General features: G+C 48.3%; 1 protein-coding gene across 1 annotated transcript in view; it reads left to right on the forward strand.

Annotated features, from left to right (window-relative positions):
- EIF3L (eukaryotic translation initiation factor 3 subunit L) overlaps positions 1–23,537 on the forward strand; it is a 40,805-nt gene that overhangs the window by 15,973 nt on the left and 1,295 nt on the right. Inside the window, exons 6-11 of the mRNA XM_006166239.3 lie at positions 4,132–4,201; positions 4,405–4,478; positions 10,527–10,698; positions 13,094–13,248; positions 16,690–16,860; positions 17,746–18,243. Coding sequence (XP_006166301.2) covers positions 4,132–4,201; positions 4,405–4,478; positions 10,527–10,698; positions 13,094–13,248; positions 16,690–16,860; positions 17,746–18,243 — 1,140 coding nt within the window. The remainder of the gene's footprint in view (positions 1–4,131; positions 4,202–4,404; positions 4,479–10,526; positions 10,699–13,093; positions 13,249–16,689; positions 16,861–17,745; positions 18,244–23,537) is intronic.

Raw genomic sequence — 23,537 nt, forward strand, 5'->3', positions numbered from 1 at the left:
TTTTTAATTTGCTATAGGGCATGTGCACTTACTAGAGAGAGAGAGAGAAAGTGAGAAAGCAAGCCTCCAGGTCCGGGGCTCACACCACAGTCAGCCATGTGGGAGTCCAGTGCCTTAACTACCACATCACCTGCTGGCCCTCTGGGACAAGTTTCATGGAAGACCTTTTTTCTATAGACGATTTATGGCAACATGTGTGAAGCGGTGTCTGTCAGAGAAGTTCATTTGTAGGCTCATGACCAGGAATTTTACTGGCCTGGTCATGGAGGTACCCTGTGCCTGACACATGTCAAAACTCTAAACTCCGAGAAGGAGAGCGGGTACTTACCGTAAGTTGTACTGTTGACAGGAAACAGTGTAAGTGTAGCAGACCCCGCTCATCATGTAGGGAATGGTGGGAACCCTCCTGAAACTGAGATTCCTAGATGCCAGTCAAGGGCCAGCCTTGGAAATAGGCTTTGCTAAGAACAGTCCCAGGCCTACTGTGTTAATAACTCTTTTCTGCATAACGAGTCCTTACAGAACCTTTTTCTTTAAGAATTATTTAATTTAATTTAATTTGTTTTAATTTGAACAGAGAGGGACAGAGAGAGAGAGAAAGAGAGAGTGAATGATGGAGTGTTAGAAAAGCAAGCCGCCAGGTCTGGGACTCACACTGTGGTCAGCGGTGTTGGAGTCCTGTGCCCTTAACCACCACGCTACTTGCTGGCCCCTAAAGAACCTTTTTCTCTTTTCTTCTTTCCTTTAGTGGGTCAATAGAATATTTTTTTTTCTTTGAGATATATGCCTATATATGTTTATAAAACAAAAATAGACGTATTCTAAGTCAAAGATAGGACTATGTGTATTTGCAGTTGTGATAGTATTGCGTTGCCCTTGGCGGAGCTATTGCTGTTTACTTGCTAGTTTATTAAATAACTGGATGGCAGATGTCTCTAAATGGTAAAAGGCTACAGGTCTGAAGGAGTGAAATGAAAGGGCCAGGCCATGCCTGCTGGTTAAAGTGACCGGATCCCACATGACCAGCTGTGCAGTTCAATTTCAGACCTAGCAGTTTGAGAAACATGCTGGGTGCATTTGCACGTGTGCCCAAAATTCTGAAAGGAGGAGGAGATGGAGGAGAAGAGACTGCCTTGTGACTGTTCCACGTGGCGGGTGGGGAGATGCTTTCTCTGTCTCTCTCTGTCTCTTTATATGCCCACTGACAAAAAAAGAGTGGAGTGAAAAATATATTTTCTTTTTAAAGAATTACTTATTTAATTTTATTTATTCATTCAATCATTTTCATTTGACCAGAGAAAGACACACAGAGAGAAGGAAAGTGAGGAAGCAAGCCACCAGGTCAGGGACTCGAACCATGGTTGGCCATGTGGGAGTGTCCAGCACCTTAACCACCATCCCACCTGCCAGCCCCCAAAATGCATTTTCTTGTTGTATGTATTCTTGGGACACAATAATTTATTTGTTGTTTAGTCTCTAAAATCACCTGCACCCTCTCATAACTCCAGTTAAAGACCCCAGTTTTTTGTGAATTACTAAATCAGCCCTCTGCTGTCTCTTTCAGATGCTGTCTTCTTGATTTTGTACAAAGAATTATACTACCGGCACATCTATGCCAAAGTCAGTGTGAGTATCTAAGTGTTGCTAGCAGATTGTAAACTCTGCCGTTTTATCCCTGGAGCATCGTCACAGGTGGTAAAGGGGCCGGCCCTGCAGTGCAGTGGTGACGCACCGCTCGGAGGAGCTGGACTCCACACCCCTGCCCGTCAGACTGTGGTTTGAGTCCTGGATTCGGTGGCTTGCTTTCTCACTTTACTTTTCTCTCTCTCAGTCTCTCTGGTCAAGTTAAAATATAACACACAACTGCCCAGGTTCTCGGGTTAGGAAGACCATGACATCAGAATCTGTAGCTGGTTTTTGCCACTTCTGATCTTCTCTCTGGTCTCTAAGTGAAGAATCAGCAGGGATTTTTGTTTCGTTTTCAGTTTAGTGTTTTTGCCATAAAGGCGTGTGTGCTTGCCAGAGACAGAGAAAGTGAGAAATCCCCTCTCAGGGAATGGCCATGGTGCAATCGCTTTTCCATTCTCCTCTTGAGATTTTGGGCACACGTGCACACAGGCCTAGTGTGATTTTCAAGCCACTTGTCCAGGACTTGAACTGCTCATCCAGCCATGTGGGACCCAGAGCTTGATCTCCATGCTACCTGCTGATCCCATCAGAAGTTTTTTGACTATGTAGTGTCTTTGTTAAATACCAGACAAGCACTTCGACATACATAATCAGCTTTAAACCCCTGGGATGAAGTATTTTCTTGAATTAGCACTTATCATATGAAGCTTTATTTATTTTTTTTGGAGAGGTTTTTGCTATAGGGTGTGTGCGCTCGCCAGACAGACAGAGAGACAGAAAGCGAGAAATCACCCCCCAGGGGGGATGGCCACGCCACAATCCCTTCTCCTCCATTCTCCTCTCGGGATCTTGGGCACGCACGCACACGCTCCTGGCATGAGTTTAAGCCACCGGGTCCAGGACGCAAACCACGGTCGACTACATGGGAGTCCAGCGACATAGCCATTACGTTAACTGCTGGTCCCAAGCTTTTTTTTTTTTTTAAAGAATTATTTATTTTCTTTATCATTATTGTTACTATTATTATTTTTAATTTGAGCAGAGTGAGGCAGAGAGAGAGAATAAGCTTCCAGGTCTGGGATTCGAACCGTGCTTAGCCTTGTGGGAGACCAGAGCCTTTAACCACCATGCCACCTGCCATCCCCTTGTTTGGAGGTCTTTATGTGATTGGGACTAGTCATGGTTGTGACTAGTCGTGATTTTGAGTACCCTGTCAGAACCCTGCAGTTAGTGGGTGGAGGGCTAAGGTTCTAAGACTGTTCTTACTACCCTATCACAAATACTTAGTACCTAGTTCTTTTTTTTTTTTTTTAAAGTGGTTTTTGCCATAGAGCACACGAGCTCACTGGAGAGAAAGAAACACTGAAAGGGAAAGTGAGAAATCACCCCTCAGAGGAGGTGGCCACACTGCAGTCCTTTCTCCTCCATTCTTCCTTCTGGGATCTTGGGCACGCATGCACACATCCTTGGCATGATTTTCAAGCCACCGGGAACAGGACTTGAACCACGGTCGGCCACTGGGAGTCCAGCGATATAACTACTGTGCTACCTGCTGTCCCTCGTAGCTCATCATCTTACTCCCTGGCTCAGAAAGTGTCTGCGGTTCCCAATCGGCAGCAACATAAAGCCTAGATCAGGGGTCCTCAGCTTTCTTGTGAAGAGCCACGTAGTAAGCATTTGGGCTTCAAGGGCCTTGGTAGTCTCTGTCCATTATGTTCAGCTATGTCTGTAGTAGCCATGAACAATGTGTAATGAGTAAGCCTGGCTGTGTTCCAACAAAACTTTATAAAACTGGTAGAGTAGTGGTACCAGCAGTTGGCGTAATGGGTATGTCGCTGAACTCCCATGTAGTCGACTGCGGTTTGAGTCCTGGACCCGGTGGCTTATACTCACATTGGGCACGTGTGCATGCATACCCAAGATCCTGCGAGGAGAATAGAGGAGAAGGGGTTGCGGTGTGCCGTCCCCCCAGGGGTGATTTCTCACTTGCCATCTGTCTGTCTGTCTTTCTTGCAAGCGCATGTGCCCTATAGCAAAAGCCTCTCAAAACAAACAAACAAAAAAAACTGGTGGAGTAGATTTGCTCACCCCTGGCCTAGGTTCTTGTTTGGCCCCAAGAGCCCTCCACCTTCTTGGCCCTCTATAGCCACCATAGTCTGCGCAGCCTTGTCTCCTCTGACCCCTAGCCTTCCAACACCACAGTTTACCTCTGCCTTTGTTGGTGTTTTCTCTGGTCCACATCTCGTTCTCTGTTTCACCGGACCTTCATGCCTGCTCTTGGAGTCGGTTAAGGTCTGTTGTGTCCACCTGACTGTGTGATCCAGTGTTTGGTCCCTGTGAACTGCGGTGGCCCTTGCTGTCTCCCCTCTCCCTTGTGTCCTCTTCGCATACTAAGGAGAGGGAAGACATCACTTCTCTTCATGGTTCTCAGCCATCACATAGGCCATGGGCAAAACACCTTTGAATTGGATCTGTGTCTCAGTGTCTCTGTTCTCTTTACAGGGCGGACCCTCCTTGGAGCAGAGATTTGAATCCTATTACAACTACTGCAACCTCTTCAACTACATTCTCAGTGAGTCCGAGATTGGCCAGGGGGTGTGGTTTGAGGGCCAGCATTAGCCTCCAGCACCCCTGAGAAGGATTTCAGTGTGCAGTGGAAGGGGGTGGCGGTGTGGCTCCGGGTCCTTCCAGGGGAGGGATTACAGGAGGATCCTACAGCCTGACTGAGCAGGCAGGGTCGTTGCTTTGCATCTGACGTTGCTGTGATCTGCACAGATGCTGATGGACCTGCTCCCCTGGAACTTCCCAACCAGTGGCTCTGGGACATCATTGATGAGTTCATCTACCAGGTACCTGATCAGCCTCCGCCAGACCGGAACTAACTGGTCTGAGCTGGGAGCAGCTGCACCATCGCTTTTGATATGTGGAAGACTGACAGTGCAGTAATATTTCCGTCGTATAAATATCCCACGGCAGTAGATGTGTGTGTCAGATTGTTTGCTGAAGAGACAGTGAGCCTGATAGAAACTGAGTCAGGGGAGTTGAACTTTTGACCTTGACTAGGGATTTTATTTCTTTCCTCCCACCAAGGGGGGCATGCATTTATGGGCGAGGGGGGGAGAGCAAGAGAGAGGACGTGCCTGAGAAATTACCCCTTCAAGGGGTGGCCCTGCCGTCCATCCTCCTCTCAGGATTTGGGCGCACATGCACCTGCAGGCAGCATGCTTCTCAAGCCTCTGGGTCTGGGACTCAGACAGCGTAGTCGGCCACGTGGGATCTAGCCACCTTCACCACCACACCGCCGGAGGCCCGACTTTCACTGTTTCACCTGACCTTGAGAAGTGGTCTGGCAGGAACACAAACTACCCAGGTTTGGGAGGCAGACGGACACGCATTCTCTTCTGGAGGCTCCCACCTGGTGGCCTCGTAGACATAGCATGTTACGTAGGCTCACTCTCCTCACCCACAGAATGCGCACGTTCTGTGTTGTGATAGTGGTGATAGTGATGGGGGACGCACTAGACCAGAACACAGTTAAACGTTTTTGTCAAAACAGAAATACCCCTACCAGGACCAACCGATGGCATCTGGTTACGTCACTGGACTCGTGGTTCAAGTCCCGGACCCATGGCCCAGCGTGTGTGTGTGTGCCCAAAATCTTAAGAGGAGAATGGAGAAGGGATTGTGGCGTTGCCATCCTACCTGGGGGTGTTTTCTCACTTTCTGGCTCTGTGTCTCCAGCGACCACACATACCCTATAGCAAAAAAATCTCTTAAAAGAGAAAAAGGAAAAGCCCCTACCTCTGCACTGTTGTTGGGATTCCACTTACAACTGTTCCAGATGTGAAGTGTAGCCGCTGTGTAGCCTGGGTAAACATTTAGGTTTTCCCGTTGACTGACCTTGGCTGCTGGGAGTATTTCTTTTCTTTTTTTTTTTGGAGAGGTTTTTTTGCTATAGGGCGCGGGTGCTCGCCAGACAGACAGAGAGAAACATAGAGACAGAAAGCGAGAAATCACCCCCCAGGGGGGATGGTCACGCTGCAATCCCTTCTCCTCCATTCTCCTCTCGGGATCTTGGGCACGCACGCACATGCGCCCGGCGTGAGTTTTAAGCCACCAGGTCCGGGACGCGAACCGTGGTTGACTACGTGGGAGTCCAGAGACATAGCCATTATGCTAACTGCTGGTTCCCAATATTTCTTTGCCACACTGCGTTGGTTTCTCGTCTCTAAAGCGGGCAGTCGGCATTTTACTGGGGTAGCACTTACAGAGTGCCTAGCGCAGTGCCAGTCACAGAATAACTGATGAAGGACATCTGTTTGTTAAGATGCTCCTCATCATCAGCATTATTTTCCAGGTTTTATTTAGCCTCTTCCTTTTGTTCTTTAGAAAGGTAATAGAGGGACCAGCAGTTAGTATAATGGCTATGTCGCTGGACTCCCATGTAGTCGACTGCGGTTCACGTCCTTAACCCAGTGGCTTAAAACTCATGCCAGGCGCGTGTGCGTGCATGCCCAAGATCCCGAGAGGAGAAAGGAGAAGGCATTGCGGCATGGCCATCCTCCCTAGGGGGTGATTTCTCACTTTCTGTCTGTCTGTCTCTCTCTGTCTGGCAAGCACATGTGCCCTATAGCAGGAACCTCTCCCCCCCCCAAAAAAAAAAAAAAAAAATAATAGAGACTAAAACCCGTGAAACGCATGTTTAGAAATTTTATTATTTTTTATTCTTTTTTTATTATATTTTTTATGGAGTCAGTATAGCTCTCACTGCACTGCAAAGAAAATTGGTGTCTTGATAAAAATATTGCTTGAACTCCCTGGACCAGAGACTGCTTGTAAATACCGAGTGCTGACCAGTTGGGATTGGGGTTGATTGAGCAAACCTTCACAGGATTCTTGGAGAAAGGCTTCTGCTCCAGGCTAGGCCTTAGAGTCCCATGGTGAAGGCCGTGAGGCCATGAGCCACGCTGGCCTTGTTTTCCCTGGCTGGTCCCTGGCTGTCAGCCTCCTGTTTGGTACGTTGTAAGTAGAGGCTGGTGTTTCTGCTGGTTCATATAAGTTAAGGAGGATCGTAAGTTAAGGAGGATCGTAAGTTAAGGAGGATCGTCTGCTGAGATTCTTTATCCCACTTATGGTAATCACAGCTCCCAAGCTTAGCTGCTGTTCTGTCTAAGGAGCGTAAGGTGCTGTTTTTAAATGCAGGGAGAGGATGCCAGCAGGTGGCGTGGTGGCTAAGGGCACTGGGCTCCCACATGGCCGACTGGTCTTGGCGGCTTTCTCTCTCTCTCTCTCTCCTCTCTTTCTCCTTGTCCCTCTCTGGTGAAATTAAATAAAGTGTTTTTTTTTTTTTAATGTAGTGAGAGTCAGGGAGTACCTGGCCAAGTAGATCCCACACGGGGTGGATGGCTCTTCATCACACTTTCTTATGTTTATGATACAGGCATTGAGTCATCAGAAAAATCATGATTTGTTTTTCTGTGCAAAAATGCATCATGACTTTCTGACAACCCAGTGCTACTTCTAAGAAATTAGTTTGGGGACCATCAGGTGGCGTAATGGTCATGTCCCTTGACTCCCACATAGTTGAACGCAGTTTGAGTCCCATACCTGGCGGCTTAAAACTCATGCCGGGTGTGTGTACGTGTGTGTGGGTGCCCAAAATCTGAGAGGAGAATAGAGAAGGGATTGTAGCATGGCCACCCCCCGGGGAGTGACTTCTTACTTTTTGTCTCTCTTTGTCTCTCTAGCAAGTACATACTCTCTCTAGCAAGAATCTCTACGAAATAGATAGCAGATTTATTGCAGACGGAGTGAAAGTGCTGCCCCCCTAGCCTTTGCAGAGGCATCAGTTACTCTTTTTTATTTTTGGAGAGGTTTTCACTATAGGGCGCATGCGCTTGCCAGACAGACAGAGAGAGACATAGAGACAGAAAGCGAGAAATCACCCCCCAGGGGGGATGGCCACGCTGCAATCCCTTCTCCTCCATTCTCCTCTCAGGATCTTGGGCACGCATGCACACGCACCTGGCGTGAGTTTTAAGCCACCGGGTCCGGGACGCAAACCACGGTCGACTACGTGGGAGTCCAGTGACATAACCATTACCTAACTGCTGGTTCCCCATCAGTTACTCTTTGGAAGCAAGGGCACCACGTGCGCGTTTTCAGGCATTTACGTAAATGGCATCATGCTTATCCTGCTCGAGCGTGCCATTTGCTGTGACGTGGAATTCAACCCCGTCTGCATCGAGGCTTGGCTTGTTGCACTGTGTTGTACATGACATGGACTGCCACCCCTGGTGATGCACTTTTGGTTGTCAGTTTCCATGGGTAGAATGATGAGTCAGTGGGACCAGCAGTTAGCGTAATGTCTGTGTCGCTGAACTCCCATGTGGTTGACTGCTGTTTGAGTCCCGGATCCGGTGGCTTAAACTCACGCTGGGTGCGTGTGCGTGCGTGCCCAAGATCCTGAGAGGAGAATGGAGGAGAGGGGATTTTAGTGTGGCCATCCTCCTTGGGGGGGGGTGATTTCTCTCTTTCTGTCTCTCTGTCTTTCTGGCTTGTGCACGTGCCCTATAGCAAAAACTTCTCCTCAAAAAAAAAAAGAATGGAGAGTCAGTGAGTATTCACGTATAGGTCGTACACAGCTTTAGTGCTAGGGATTACTGCTTAGCAGTAGAGACATATTTATATGTAGTGTAGTGGGCTAAGTGTGAGATTTGACAAATGTATGTGCCACAATAAAGATAAAGAACATTTCAATTATTTTTTTTGTTATTTATTTATTTTTTTTTAGGTTTTTGCCGTTGGGCATGTACCCTCACTGGAGAGGGACAGTGAGAGGGAGGAATGTGAGAAGTCATCCGCAGGGGCTTTGACCTCTTGGGAACTAGGGCACGTGTGCACATGTGCCTGGTGTGATTTTCAAGCTACCAATGTCCTTCGTTCTGGGACTCCCAACCACAGTCAGCCATGTTGGAATCCAGTGCCTTAACCACCACACCACTTGCTAGCCACCAGGGCCTCAACTCTTTTTTTTTTTTTTTTTTTTTTTTGAGAGGTTTTTGCTATAGGCCATGTGTGCTTGCCAGAAAGACAGAGAGAGACAGAGAGACAAAAGTGAGAGAACAAGCTGCCAGGTCTGGGACTCGAACCACAGTCGGCCATGTGTGAGTCCAGCATCTAACCATCATGCTACTTGCTGGCCCTGGGGCTCAATTTTTTTTTTTTTTTTTGGAGAGGTTTTTGCTATAGGGCACATGTGCTCGCTAGAAAGACAGAGAGACAGAAAGGAAGAAGTCAGCCCCTGGAGGGATGGCCATGCCGCAATCCCTTCTCCATTCTCCTCTTGGGATCTTGGGCACACACACACACATACATCTGGCATTAGTTTAAGCCACTCGGTCTGGGACTTGAACCACAGTTTACTACATGGGAGTCCAGCGACATAGCCGTTACACCAGCTGCTGGTCCCTGCCTCAGTTCTTAAAGGTCTTACCACTTCCCAGTGCCGTTATACCAGGAACCAAATTTCAAAACACGGATTTCTTGGAGGTAGCATTATCCAAACCATATTTATCTGTTTTCCCATTGGATTTTCCTACCGATTTATGGAAATTCCTTAGGCACTCTGTATATTATTCTTGGGAAAAGATACTATCTTAAGATCGAACAATACTAGATTATCTAAATAGTGAGATCATAAGGTATTGATTTCCAAATCTGGCCCACCAGAATTAACCAGGGAGATTTAAGAATTCTGACTGAGCGGGGCCGGCAGGTGGTGTGGTGGTTAAGGGCACTGAATTCCTACATGGTCGAACGCAGTTCGAGTCCTGGACCTGGCAACTTCCTGTCTCACTTTGCCTCTCGCTCTCTCACTCTGTCCCTCTCTGGTCAAATTAACATAAATAAATTAAAACAAAACAAAACAAAACTAACTGAGCAGGGCCAACAGGTGACGTGGTTTTTGATGACATGGATTCCCACATAGCCCATGTAGTTTTTTTTTTTTTTAAAGAATTATTTCTCGGGACCAGCAGGTGGTGTGGTGGTTAAGGTGCTGGACACACATGTTTGACCACTGTTCGAGTCCCAGATCTGGTAGCTTGCTTTCTCACTTTCCCTCTGTCTCTTTCTCTCTGTGTCTCTCTCTGGTCAAATTAAAATGAATGAATAAATAAAATTAAATAAATAATTCTTCAAAAAGAAAAAGAATTATTTCTCTATTTCATTATCGTTGTTTTTAATTTGGCCATAGCAAGACACACGGTGGCAGGGAGAGGGAGAGAAAGGAAGTGAGAAAGCAAGCCACCAGATCTGGGACTTGAACCATGGTGAGCCTTGTGAGAGTCCAGTGCCTTTAACCACCACTCCACCTGTTGGCCCCTACCCCATGTAGTTTGAATCCTGGACCTGGGAGCTTGGGAGTCATGCTGGGCTAATATATGTATGTGTGTGCCCCAGATCCTTGGAGTAGGTCTGGGATTGCAGCACAGCTGTCCCCCCCAGGAGACTTCTCATTTCCCTTTCTTGTCTCTCTCTGGCAAGCGCACACACCCTATGGCAAGAATCGAAGGAACGGAAATGACCACTGTGGTTCCTCTGGTGACAAGATCAATTACGCTGTGAGACTCAGAGGCAGCGAGTGACTTGACATTGTATTGGCCAAGTGGGGTATTTTCCCCACAGACTATTCCAGTTCCAGAGAGATTGGCAGTGGGATAAGTCACATTTTCAGCAGTGAACACAGTTCACGCTTAGTCAAGATGGCTTTGAGTAAGCAGTGTACACCTGGTTTAGGGTGAGAAACCGCTTTCCCATTTCAGAGCCCTGGCCCGCCTTGTCCGCATTGCGTACGTGGACTGACTGTGCTGATACCACTGTGACTCTCTCCCCAGTTTCAGTCCTTCAGTCAGTACCGCTGTAAGACTGCCAAGAAGTCGGAGGAGGAGATCGACTTCCTTCGTTCCAATCCCAAGATCTGGAACGTTCACAGTGTCCTCAATGTCCTCCATTCCCTGGTGGACAAATCCAACATCAACCGGCAGCTGGAGGTGTACACGAGTGGAGGTGAGAGCAGCAGGGCTGGCACTGTGACCCACGCGTCCCCGGGGCTTCCCTCTGCCCACGTCGACGGGTGCCGAAGGAGAGCTCCTGAGTCTCGTCTTGTGGGGCGCAGGTCGCTGTTCTTTGGTGCGTGGACGTGAACAGCAGCTGGGTGCTGATGCTGGGGTCTGCTCTGCGTTTATAATCATTTGACACTCTTGTCTTCAAGGATTTCAGACTTTTTGGTGTCAGGAGCACTTTGCACTTAAAATACATGGACCAGCCCCATCGTGCAACAGCTAATAGAGCTGGATCCCACGAGGCCAACCATGGTTTGAATCCCTGCCCTGGCAGCTTGAAAAACATGCTGGGCATGTGTATATGCTTGCCTCGAATCCTGGGGGGGTGGAAAAATGGAAGAAAAAGGATCGTGGTGCGACCGTGCACCATTGGGAAGTCCTCTCTCTCTTTCCACTCTGTTGAGCACACGCACTCTCTGGCAATAAAATATCTATTACGTGTGTGTGCATTTATAGAAGCACAACGTTTACATTTAATCTCTTTTTCTAAATGAGTGATGTTTGCAAATCTTTTCCAAGTCTGCCTTCCTGGGAGATAGCTAGGTTCTCAGTGTGTGCTGCATCCAGTCTGTTGTGTTACGCTGTTCGGGTTGAAGTGTATGAAGAAAATCTGGCCCACACAGATAATTAGTTGAGAAAGGAAGGCGTTGAATATTTTTTAGGTAGCATAGGTGTTCTTTGACTTGACATCATGAGGTTGTATGTACTTTGAAACTTCACCAATGCTAGTTTCACACAGGTAGTTGGAGTGAAGAACCTGAAACCATATTAGTGAACTTTTAGCATGCGTAGACAGACTTGGGAATCGAACCCTGACCTTTATTGGCTTCCAGCACTACAGAACATGGTGCACTGCTGCACCTCTCATTGGGCCTGTCTTGCACTTAGATTGAGTTCATTTCTTTTAGGTTTTTTGCCAGAGGATATGTGTGCTTGCTGGAGAGAGAGAAGGAAAGTGAGAAATCACCCCATGCAGGTCTTTTCATGTTTAATTTGCCAGAGGGTGTATGCACTCATCAGACACAGGGAGAGGGGGAATGCAAACCCAGGGGTGATGGCATGGCATGGTCCCTCCTACTCCATTCTCCTCTCAAGAGATCCGGCCCACTTAATTCATTTTTAAGACATATCTGCCAAATACCCAATGTCAATAACTAGAGTGAGTTCTTTCAAGTATAAACAGCTCCAGAAACTGAGCAGTCAGTTTTTATAGAGTAACTGCGTGGCAGAGAACACTACAGTGTGACCACCAGTGCGACTAATTTATGCTAAGTTTCCAGTAGTTTTACTGAGCATGATTTTGCACCATCAGTGCTTATGTGTCAGCTCTGGGGAAGGCAAATAGTGTCTTGCTGCTGTTAAGGAAAGAGCTTGTGGCCAGCTCAGTGGTCCCATGGTTAGGGCAGCTGGACCCCAGCTGGCTGACTGTGCAGTTAGCACACGCCAGGCGTGTGTGTGTGTGTGTGTGTGTGTGTAACATCCCAAAGAGAGAGAGAGACGGAGAAGAGATTGTAATGTGACTATTCCTCGTGGGAGGTAGCTTTTCTTCTCCTCGTCCTTCTGGTGAGCACGTATGCCCTCTAGCACTGGAAAAGGGCAAAAAGAGTTTTGACTTTTTGACTTCATGGTCTTCCTGAAAGGAGGGTCCTTGGTGGGTAACCGTTACCGATAAGTGGGGGTTGCCTCCTTGTAGTCTCAGGTGTCAAATATTTTGAGACCATAATGACAACTGCCACCTTCCACACAACTCTTAGTACTCTTAAGATTGTTTTCAGTTATTTTTAAAAAATAATTATTTAATTTTACTTATTATCATTATTTTTTAATTTGACCAGAGAGCAAAAGAGGAAAGTGAGAGAGCAAGCCACCAGGTCCAGGACTCGAACCACAGCTGGCCATGTGGAGTCCAGCACCTCAACCACCATGCCACCTCCTGGCTCTTGTTTTTTGTTTTTGCTATAGGGTGTATGCCTTCGCCAGAGAGAGAGAGAGAGAGAAGAAAGGAATCACTCCCCTGGGGGTATGGCCACGCCATAATTCCCTCTCCTCCTTTCTCTTCGCTGGATTTTGGGCACACGTGTGGTCACTTGGCATGATATTTCAAGCCACCAGGTCTGGGATTCAAGCCACAGAGTTGGCTACATGGAATCTAGTGCCTTAACCTCCATGCCATCTGCTGGTCCCAGGCAGGCTGTTCCTTGATAATTCTTAGGAGGCAGCTTTAAAGGCTGGGAGCAGGTAAGTTGACTGAGCAACATTCACAGGTTAGGCTTGTCTTTTCCCAGGTTGGGCCTGCCCGCCCCCTTCTGAAGTGCTCAGAGTGTCTCTCTCTCTCTCAGGTGACCCCGAGAGTGTGGCCGGAGAGTATGGACGGCACTCCCTGTACAAGATGCTCGGCTACTTCAGTCTGGTGGGGCTTCTGCGCTTGCACTCCCTGTTGGGGGATTACTACCAGGCCATCAAGGTGCTGGAAAATATCGAACTCAACAAAAAGGTGATTGCCCTTTAGCTAGTCTTCCCAGAGACAGAATGTCTGTCTACTTTGAAAGAAACTCTGAAGAAAGGACAGAATTCTGGAATACAAAAGATTCATTTCCCAGGCAGTTGAAAGCTGAGAGTAAAATTGGGCAAACCAGTGCAGTGGGAACCTGGACCTGGGTGGGTTGGTGCTTGGTGACATTCAGCTGTCTCTTGATTGTAATTTTGGAAGCGAATGGTAGGCCCAGCCGTGGTGGTGTGTGCAGGAAGGCACTGCTCTGCAATTCTAGAGGCTCATGGAAGACTAGTTCAGATCGTGGTGACCTGTGATACAGTCGGTACCCGTGATCCTGGCTTTGGAGGTTTAGTGGCAGGATAAACTTTTAAAGAGAATTTGTCAGGAGGTACATGTACTTGCTGGAGGATGGTGGGAGAGGGAAAGTGAGAAAAATCCCACCGTGGAGTATGCTCACATTGCAGTCCTTTTTCCTCCTCTCAAGACCTTGGGAACGCATGCACACTCACCTAGCGTGTTAATTAGACTGCCGACTCCAAGACTCAAGCCATGTGGTCAGCTCTGTGGGATCGGCCACCTTAAACCACCACGCCATGGGTGGCTCAGAATAAACTTTACAAAACCAGGTTGGGGCCAGACCCATGGCCTGGTCCTTCAGGGAATCGGATCTTATGTGGCCAACCAACTGGCCACTTTGAATCTGGGCCCTAGTGGTGCTTGAAAAACACACCAGGCATATGAGGATGCCTGCCCAGAATCCCAGCAGGTTGGAGAAGTGCGGGAGAAGGGATTATGGTGTGATCGTGGTCCATGAAGGGGATGCTTTCTCCCTCTCCCTATCTCTGTTGCTCTCAGGGGAGCACACATGCCCACTGACATTTTAAAAAGCAGTAATGATAATGGTAGCTTTGAGGCCAGCCAGTGCTGTGGTAGTTAGAGTGGCGAGGTGCCACAGGGCCAAAGGTTTGAATCCTGGTTACCTAGCAGCTTGAGAATCATGACATGTACTTGTTCGAGGTACCCAGAATCCTGAAAAGGAGAAATGGAAGAGAAGGAATTATAGCGTGACTGTCTCCATGGGTGGTGCTTTCTCCTTCCCCCTCTCTATGGCAAACACACGCCCCTTCTGGCAAATTAAAAAGGGAAGAAGGGGGACCAGAAGATGGCATAATGGTTATGTCACTGGACTCCCACATGGCCAAGCGTCTTTGAGTCTTGGACCAGTGGCTTGAAACTGGGGGGCGGGGGTGGGGGGTAGGTGGCATGGTGGTTAAAGGCACTAGATTCCCACATGGCCGACCACGGTTGAAGTCTCAGACCTGGCAGCTTGCTTTTTCACTTTCCCTTTCTTTCTCTCTGGTCAGATTAAATAGTAATAACAAGTGGAATTAAATAAGTATTTAAGAAATGATTTAAAAAAAAAATATTAAAAAAAAGAAAGAAAGAAACTCAGCTGGGCGTATGTGTGTGTGCCCAAGATCCCCAGAGGAGAATGAAAGAGAAGGGATTATGGTGTGACCATCTCCCCACCTGGTGGGGTGATTTCTCACTCTCTGTCTCTCTGTCTCTCTGGAAAGCACATGTGCCCTATAGCAAAAATCTCTCAAAAAAGAAAGGGGGGAGGAGGAAGGATGGAAGGGAGCTAGCTTTTTACTATCCACATTTTCCTAATCTTAAAAAATTAACAAAAGACTGAGCTTTTTGTTCTTCTTTTTCCCCAGAAGATTGAGTTCTGAGGTGGTATCTGTTGATTACATGGTTAGCTGTGTTTTTCCTAGTCAAAGGAAAATAGTTACTTTTTATTTTTATTTTGTGTTGGTCTTTTTTATTTTTTCTTTTACTTTTTGGAGATTTTTGCTCTGGGCCAGCAGATGGCGTAGTGTTTACATAGCTGGACGGAGATTTTTGCTTTGGGCCAGCAGATGACGTAGCGTTTACATAGCTGGACTCTTGCATGGCCAACCCCTGTTCAAGTCCCAGACTTGGTGGCTTGAAACTCGCCAGGTGTGTGTGTGTGTGTGTGTGTGTGTGTCCAAGAGCCTGGGAGGAGAATGAATTGTGGTGTGACCATCCACCTGGGGGGTGATTTTTCACTTTCCCTCTTACTCTCTCTCTCTGTCTTTCTCCTCTCTCCCTGGTGATGGCATGTGCCCTAAGGCAAAAACCTCTTTAAGAAAACAAAATTGCTATAAGGGTGCGTGTGCTCTCCAGAGAGGCAGAAAGCAAGAATTCATCCCCTGGGGGACGGCCATGCTGCAAGTCCTTTTTCTCCACTCTTCTCCTGGGATCCTGGGCACACTCATATGCACCCAGTGTGTTTCAAGCCGCCAGGTCTAGGACTGAACTGGCCATGTGGGAGTCCAGTGCCTTAATCACTACACCACCTGCTGGCCCCACAGGGCTTATTTTAAAAAGCAAAGAAAAATACAATATTAGGGTATAGACTTTCAGATCTGAAAGAGTTGGTTTTTTGTATTTTGTTTGTTTGTTTGTTTTATGTCCGAGGGAGCATGACAGACAAGAGAGGGAGAGAAAGCCTCCCTCCAGGGCTTGGTCATGCCCAGTTCCCTTTCCTCTATCCTGTCAGGATCCTGGCCATATGAGCATGTGTGTCGATGTGTCTTTGGAGCCACTGGAGCCAGACTTTGAACCATGTTAACCCATGTGGGATCCGTTCCCTCCACACAGTGCTTAACAGGTGTACTGTGGGGCCTGCCCTGCAAGAGGGTTTAAGGGCCGCTTTGTCCTTTCCTGTTACAGCTGAGAAAATGGAGGAGTCTGTTCAACTTTTAAACTTTTTCTTAGGTTCTTTTTTTTGGGGGGGGAGAGATTTTCGCTATAGGGCGCGTGCGCTCGCCAGACAGACAGAGAGAGAGACATAGAGACAGAAAGCGAGAAATCACCCCCCAGGGGGGATGGTCACGCCGCAATCCCTTCTCCTCCATTCTCCTCTTGGGATCTTGGGCACGCACGCACATGCGCCTGGCGTGAGTTTTAAGCCACTGGGTCTGGGACGTGAACCGCGGTTGACTACGTGGGAGTCCAGCGACATAGCCATTACGCTAACTGCTGGTTCCCGCTTAGGTTCTTATCATTGTTTTTTCCATAATAAAAACAGCACCCCCAATAGGGCCCTGATGGCATGCTCTACCCACAGCCTCAGCTAGCCCTGGACCATGGACTCGTGTGGAGTACCCGGGGAGGTCTCCAGACATGAATCTGGAACCCTCCTGTGTGGGTCTGCCTGCACAGCATCCCAGTTTACCGCTGCGCTGTCGTCCTGCCCACTAGAATGCGTATATCACTTCATTGGTGCCCAGTACCATCTGCCCTCAGGGCCTCTGCAGGGGGCTGACACGGCTCACACTGGTTCCACTGACTCTCGGGTGCTGTCTGGGATGAATTGGGACTCAGGGATGCTTCTCCCACCTCCTCCCACAGAGCATGTATTCCCGCGTGCCAGAGTGCCAGGTCACCACGTACTATTACGTCGGTTTTGCGTATCTGATGATGCGTCGCTACCAGGATGCCATCCGCGTCTTTGCCAACATCCTCCTGTACATCCAGAGGACCAAGAGCATGTTCCAGAGGACCACGTATAAGTATGAGATGGTAAGGGGTCCTCTGCACCTGTGTCCTTTCTGATCAGCTAGCCCTGTGCCAACAGTCTTCTGTAAACCCATCCAAGTTTTGCTATTTTACATGCTTTTTTTTTTAACGTAATTTTCGATGACTGGCCTGTTCTTAAGTGTTTCGGTTACCCTGTTACCTCAGCTTACTAACATCTATTAGGTCATCGGGAAAGTCATGATGTAGTTTTCTGTTTCTCTGTGCAAAAACGTGTCCTGACTTTCCTGATGACCCAATAGGTGATAAGGGCAGTGCCAGCTGTGGCCACATGTACTTACCCAGCATGGATTCGCTGCGTGTTCACTGGGCTGTGGGTGTTGGAAAGTAAGTTAGATGTGGGTACCGGCTTGGAGGAGGATGGGTTCAGATGTGCTTACAGCTGGCAGAGGACAGCCTGAGCAGGGGTTGACATGGGGAGTGCAGTGGTGCGGTTGTGTGGCAGCATGGTGCACTGTCCTGGCTGGAGGGCAAGAGCGTGTTTGGGTGGTGTTGGGGCATTAGATTCTGGGGTAACTTACTTTACCTGGGTACTCTGCCTACTCTGTAGGCATCCAGTGCTGTCCAAGGCTTCGGGTAACTTGATCCTTAGCAGATGTGAAAGGTCTCACATGCCAGTGATGTGTGGGGCACACTGGAGAGGTCCCAGTAAGCGATCCGGGAGATGACGAACGGCCTGAAGCTGGAACAGACGTTCAGGAGAGCGGGCGAGGGTCAGGGTGGAACACCGTTGGGAAAAATCATTGATCATTGAGATGATGGGGAAGTCGACGTGTGCAGAGTGCACGTGCGAGGATGGTGGGGTCAGGTCTGCAGAGGGAACCTTAGAAGGCCCCTTCCATTGGTCCTGTCTTGCTCTCTGCAACCCAGATTAACAAGCAGAATGAGCAGATGCACGCGCTGCTGGCCATCGCCCTCACCATGTACCCCATGCGGATCGACGAGAGCATCCACCTGCAGCTGCGGGAGAAGTACGGCGACAAGATGCTGCGCATGCAGAAAGGTGACCCGCAGGTCTACGAGGAGCTGTTCAGCTACTCCTGCCCCAAGTTCCTGTCGCCGGTAGTGCCCAACTATGACAACGTGCACCCCAACTACCACAAGGAGCCCTTCTTGCAGCAGTTGAAGGTGTTTTCAGATGAAGTGCAGCAGCAGGCCCAGCTCTCGACGATCCGCAGCTTCCTGAAGCTCTACACCACCATGCCCGTGGCCAAGCTGGCTGGCTTCCTGGACCTCACGGAGCAGGAGTTCCGGATCCAGCTGTTGGTCTTCAAACACAAGATGAAGAACCTCGTGTGGACCAGCGGCATCTCTGCCCTAGACGGCGAGTTTCAGTCTGCCTCCGAGGTTGACTTCTACATTGATAAGGTAACAGCTGGCCCTGGGCTGGGACCTCAGGGGCACTCTTCAAACCTCAGGAGCAAATACTTTCTAAGCCCTCACTGGTTTCAGTCAGTGTTCTGGTTATTTGGGATACGTCAGTGAACAGAATCAACCAAGTTTTTGCCTCGTGCTGCCATTCTAGTGTGAAAAATGTGTGAACAGTCAACAACAGGCATCCTAGTTCAGCAATCTGTGTTAGCAGGTTGCAAGTTACCAAACACTGCAGAGCAAGTGACGATGGAGTAGAGATTTAGCTTTTTCTGAAGGGCATGTGAACTAGCTAGAGAAAGAGAGAGAGAAAGTGAGAAATCACCCCCCAGAGGATTGGCCATCACCAATCCCTTCCCATTCTCCTCTTGGGATTTTGGGCATGCATGCACATGCACCTGCACCTGGTGTGTTTTTCAAGTCATTAGGTCCAGAACTCAAACCTCAAACCAAGCAGTTGGCCATGTGGGATCTAGTGTCTTTACCATCTTGTCACCTGCTGGCCTCAGTTTGCAATAGGCTTTGTTAAAAAAGCGAAATTTGGGGACCAGCAGGTGGCATGGTGGTTAAGGCGCTGGACACTCCCATGTGGCTGACCACAGTTTGAGTCCCGGACCTGGTGGCTTGCTTTCTCACTCTCTCTCTCTCTCTCTCTGGTCAAATTAAAATAAATGAATGAATAAATACATTTTTTAAAAAGGCAAAATTTGGGACCAGCAGTTAGTGTAATGGTTATGTCGCTAGACTCCCACGTAGTTGACCGCGGTTCGTGTCCCAGACCCGGTGGCTTAAAACTCACGCTGGGTGCGTGTGCGTGCGTGCTCAAGATCCCGAGAGGAGAATGGAGGAGAAGGGATTGCGGCGTGGCCATCCCCCCTCAGGGGGGCGATTTCTCGCTTTCTGTCTCTCTGTCTGTCTCCCTGTCTGGCGAGCGTACGTGCCCTATAGCAAAAACCTCTTAAAAAAAAAAAAAAGGCAAAATTTAAGTAAGGCTTAAAGGAAGTGGGGGAATTAGTCCAGAAAATATGAAAGAAGAGCATTCCAGGCAGAGGGAGTAGTTGGAGCAAAGGCCCTGGGGCTCCAGGATGGCTGAGCAGCCTGAGACAGGAGACCATTAGGGGAGAAGGGTAGAGGCGAAAGGGAGAGGAGGTGGGCTTTATACTGTTGGAAGGACTTCAGCCAATTGGCAGCCACTGCCCTGACTTCTAACTCTGCGGATGCGCGCTACCTAGCTTTGAACATGCTGGGATATAATTCTACAGTATGCTGTCTTTTGTGTCTGGCTGTTTTGCTTAACATTGCTTTTGAGAGCACCCCCATCCAGTGTTGTACGTAGTCTGGTTTTTTCACGTTGTCTCTCTGTGATAGTGCAGTGTTCACTATATGTCACAGTCCATCCATTCTCCTCTTGGTGGGCAGTGAGGCTGGCTGGACTTTGGTTTTCTGTTTTCTAAATTTGCCGTAGAGTGCATGTGCTCATGAGGTGAGGGTGAGGAGAGAAAGCAGCCCCCCGCTGGAATGGCCATGCTGCAGTCCTTTCTCCATCCTCCTCTCGGGATTCCGGACATGGTTGCAGGTGTGCCTGGCGTGATTTTTAAGCTGCCAGGTCTGGGACTGGAACTGGGATTGGTCATGTGGGGATCCAGCACCTCAACCACTACACCACCTGCTGGCCCCTCAGCTTCTTTCTTTTCTTTTAAAATAATTTATTTATTGTTATTTATTCATTCACTTAGTTTTTAATTTGACCAGAGAAAGACACATAGAGAAGGCGAGAAAGCAAGTCACCAGGTCTGGGACTCAAACCATGGTCAGCTGCGTGGGAGTGCCAGTGCCTAACCACAATGCCACCTGCTGGTCCCCAGCTTTTTTATTTTCTTGTCAGCTCTCTGGTGCTACAAGGGATTTAGAAGTCATTGGTCCTTCTAAGTAGCCCCTTGGCCAACTGGTTAAAGGAGCCAGATCCCATGTGGTCGCCCACATGGTTCAAATCCCAGATTCAGAGGTTTGTGTATGCATGTCCAAAATTCTGACAGAGTGGAGAAATACAGAAGGGATTACAGTGACCATAGGTTGTTGGGGACACTTTCTCTTTTTCTCTTTGTCTCTCTCTGAGGAATGCACATATTCTCTAGCAAGTTAGAGAGAAAATTTTAGCCTTCAACTTTAGTCATTTGTAGAAAATATGTTGATCTATGATAGACTGTTCTGATGATTTTTTTTTTTTTTGGAGAGATTTTTTCTATAGGGTGCATGTGGTCGCCAGACAGACAGAGAGAGACATAGAGACAGAAAGTTAGAAATCAACCCCCAGGGGGATGGCCATGCTGCAATCCCTTCTCATTTCTCCTCTCAAGATTTTGAGCATGCACACATACGCGCCTGGCGTGAGTTTTAGCTGCTGGATCTGGGACTCGAACCACAGTCGACTATGTGGGAGTCCAGTGGCGTAACCATTACACCATTTGCTAGTCCTTCTTGTGTCTTGTGGCTGAGCAAACTCCTGGCCCTCAGTGAAACATGCAGCGAATAGTAATGCATGCAGACTGGGTTACAGTGGAATCTTCTTGATTTGAGAGCTGTTGTATCTGTTAGATCAGCTGTCTCCAACCTTTCTGGCCCCAGTTACCAGCCTCCTGAAAGAAAATCCTCCTATGGAACCAGTGAGCAGGAGTAGGGGGTGGAGGGCATTGTTTCCAGGATCATCACCACACCCACCGTGCACCCCATATCCACAACAGTGCAGTACACAGAGATGATCATGCAATAACAGGTCGCACTCCCATGAGAATCCGAGACCGTACCTCAGTCAGCAGGCAGCGGAGCCCCGGCAGCAGTGCAACTGATTGGAGAGATTTTTGCTATAGGGCACGTGCGCTCGCCAGACAGACACAGAGAGAGAGAGAGACAGAAAGTGAGAAATCAACCCCCCCAGGTGGAATGGCCATGCCCCAGTCCCTTCTCCTCCATTCTCCTCTCGGGATCTTGGGCATGCATGCACATGTGCCTGGCGTGAGTTTTAAGCCACCGGGTCTGGGACGCGAACTGCAGTCGATTACGTAGGAGTCCAGCGACATAGCCATTACGCCAATTGCTGGTCCCCTGTTTTGATGATATTTTAAAGATACGATTTGCGTGACAGAAATGTCAGCACTTTAATGTACGGGTGTAGTGAGGATTAGTATTCACGGTGTTGTGCAGCCATTGCCACTCCTTCCAGAACATCCGCCCCCCGAAAAGGAACCCTACCCATTAGTGGCCACGTGCCCTTCCCCGTCCCACGTCCCCTCCAGCCTGCTGACCCACTTTCTGTTTCTGGATCTCCCTGCTGGCATTTTCTATAAGTGGAACCATGTCGCATACCCTTGGGTTTGGCTTCCTGTACTGACAGTGCTCCCTTGTGCGCATACACCACGCTGTGCTTACCCATTCGTAAGCCGGTGGACATACGAGCAGGTTTTACCTTCCGCCTGCTAGGAGTAATGGCGCTGTAAATGTTCATGAGCAGGTTGTGTGGACATGTGCTCTAGTTTTCTTGGGCATAGATCTCGTGGAATTGGTATCAGTTTGGGTAGTTTTTGAAAGCTCTAAACTAAATGCTCTCATTTAGAGTTTATCCTTCAGGAAGACTTGGTGTTTGGCAGACTTAAGCTATTGTTAATGTGAACAAACTCACAAAAGTAAAAACATGTCAGCCTAAAAAGGTTTTCGGTTTGGGGCCAGTAAATGACGTGGAGGTTGAGGTGTTGGATCCCACATGGCTGACTGCAGAGTTTAAACCCTGGGCCTGCTGGCTTGACAGACATGGCACCTATGTGGACACCTGTGAGAGTAGAATGGAGAAGAGACCACAGCATGGCCATGCCCCCTACGAGGGTTGGGGGATGCTTTCTCACTTCTTTCTCTCTGTGGGGAGCACACATATCTTAAAGCAAAAATAAAAGTTAAAGCTTTTCGATGTTTTAAATCAGACTTTTTTTTTGAGCAGTTTTTCGCTATAGGGCGCGTGCACTCATTAGACAGAGACAGAGAGAGAGAGACAGCGAGAAATCACCCCCCGGGGGGGATGGGCACGCATGCACACGCGCCCAGCATGAGTTTTAAGCCACAGGGTCCAGGACGCGAACCGCGGTCAACTACGTGGGAGTCCAGCAACATAGCCGTTATGCTAACTGCTGGTTCCCAGTCAGACTTTTTATTTAAAGAGGTTTTTTACATAGGGTACATGCACTCTCCGGAGAGAGGCAGACAGACAGAGACAGTGAGAGGAAAAATAAGAAATTACCCCTCAGAGGGATGACCATGCTGCAGTCCCTTCTCCATTTTCCTTGTGGGATCTTAGACATGCATGCGCATGCCACCAGCATGATTCTCAGGCCTCTGAATCTGGGACTTGAACCATAGTTGGCCATGTGAGAGTCCAGTGACATAACCACTACATCGTTTCCTGGACCCTAAAACAGAGTTTGAAAGCATCACACAGGCACAGGCAGTGGGGTGCTGCCGTATAGGGTGGCCCTGGGTTCAGATCGCAGGCTGAGTTGATCATACCAGGCATGCCCTCCGGATCCTGGCTAGCTGGAAGGCTTAAGGGGGGATTGCTGTATGACAAAGCCCTGTAAGGGTGCCTCTCCTCCTCTCTCTCTTCTCTATAAATAAATAAGCAAATACACTTTATGTATCCAATAAATAATCCCTTCTCTGCAGTAACCTGTCAACTAACTGCAGTGCTTTTCGAGGGTATTCTTGGTCCCTGACATACGCCCATTCTTTGGTAATATCAGTAACCTGCTACATCTCTGTCGTCTCTTAGCCATCCAGCCTAACTAGTTCCAACTGGATAGTTTTGTAAAATACTTCCTGCAAGAATTAGCACTTTGCGGGGCCAGCAGATAGTGTGGTGGTTAAGGGCGCTGGACTACCACATGGCCGACCGCAGTTCAAGTTCTGGACCTCACTTTCCCTCTCTCTCTCTCTCAAACCCTCTCTGGTCAAATTAAAATAAATAAATAAATAATATTAAATTATTTTTAAAATTTTCTTAATAAAAAAAGCATTAGCTCTTTGCTTATTACAAGTAAAATTTGGCTCTGAAGTTGTATTTACGTTAAATTAATACGTTCCTGGTTTGAAGTGCTGTGTGTTTTATGCCCCGCCCCTTTGCTTTTGTAAAACCGTGTGTGGGCCTAGCATGGCACCCTTAATGTCTGTAAGTCCGTAAGTGGTTCGTGGGCTCGGTATCCGGCCCCTCCACCTCTCTGCTCTTCTCTGACTGGCTGGGCTTTCCACAC

This window comes from Tupaia chinensis, unplaced genomic scaffold (genome assembly GCF_000334495.1).
Source record: "Tupaia chinensis unplaced genomic scaffold, TupChi_1.0 Scaffold144197_2, whole genome shotgun sequence".
Classification (NCBI taxonomy): Eukaryota; Metazoa; Chordata; class Mammalia; order Scandentia; family Tupaiidae; genus Tupaia; species Tupaia belangeri.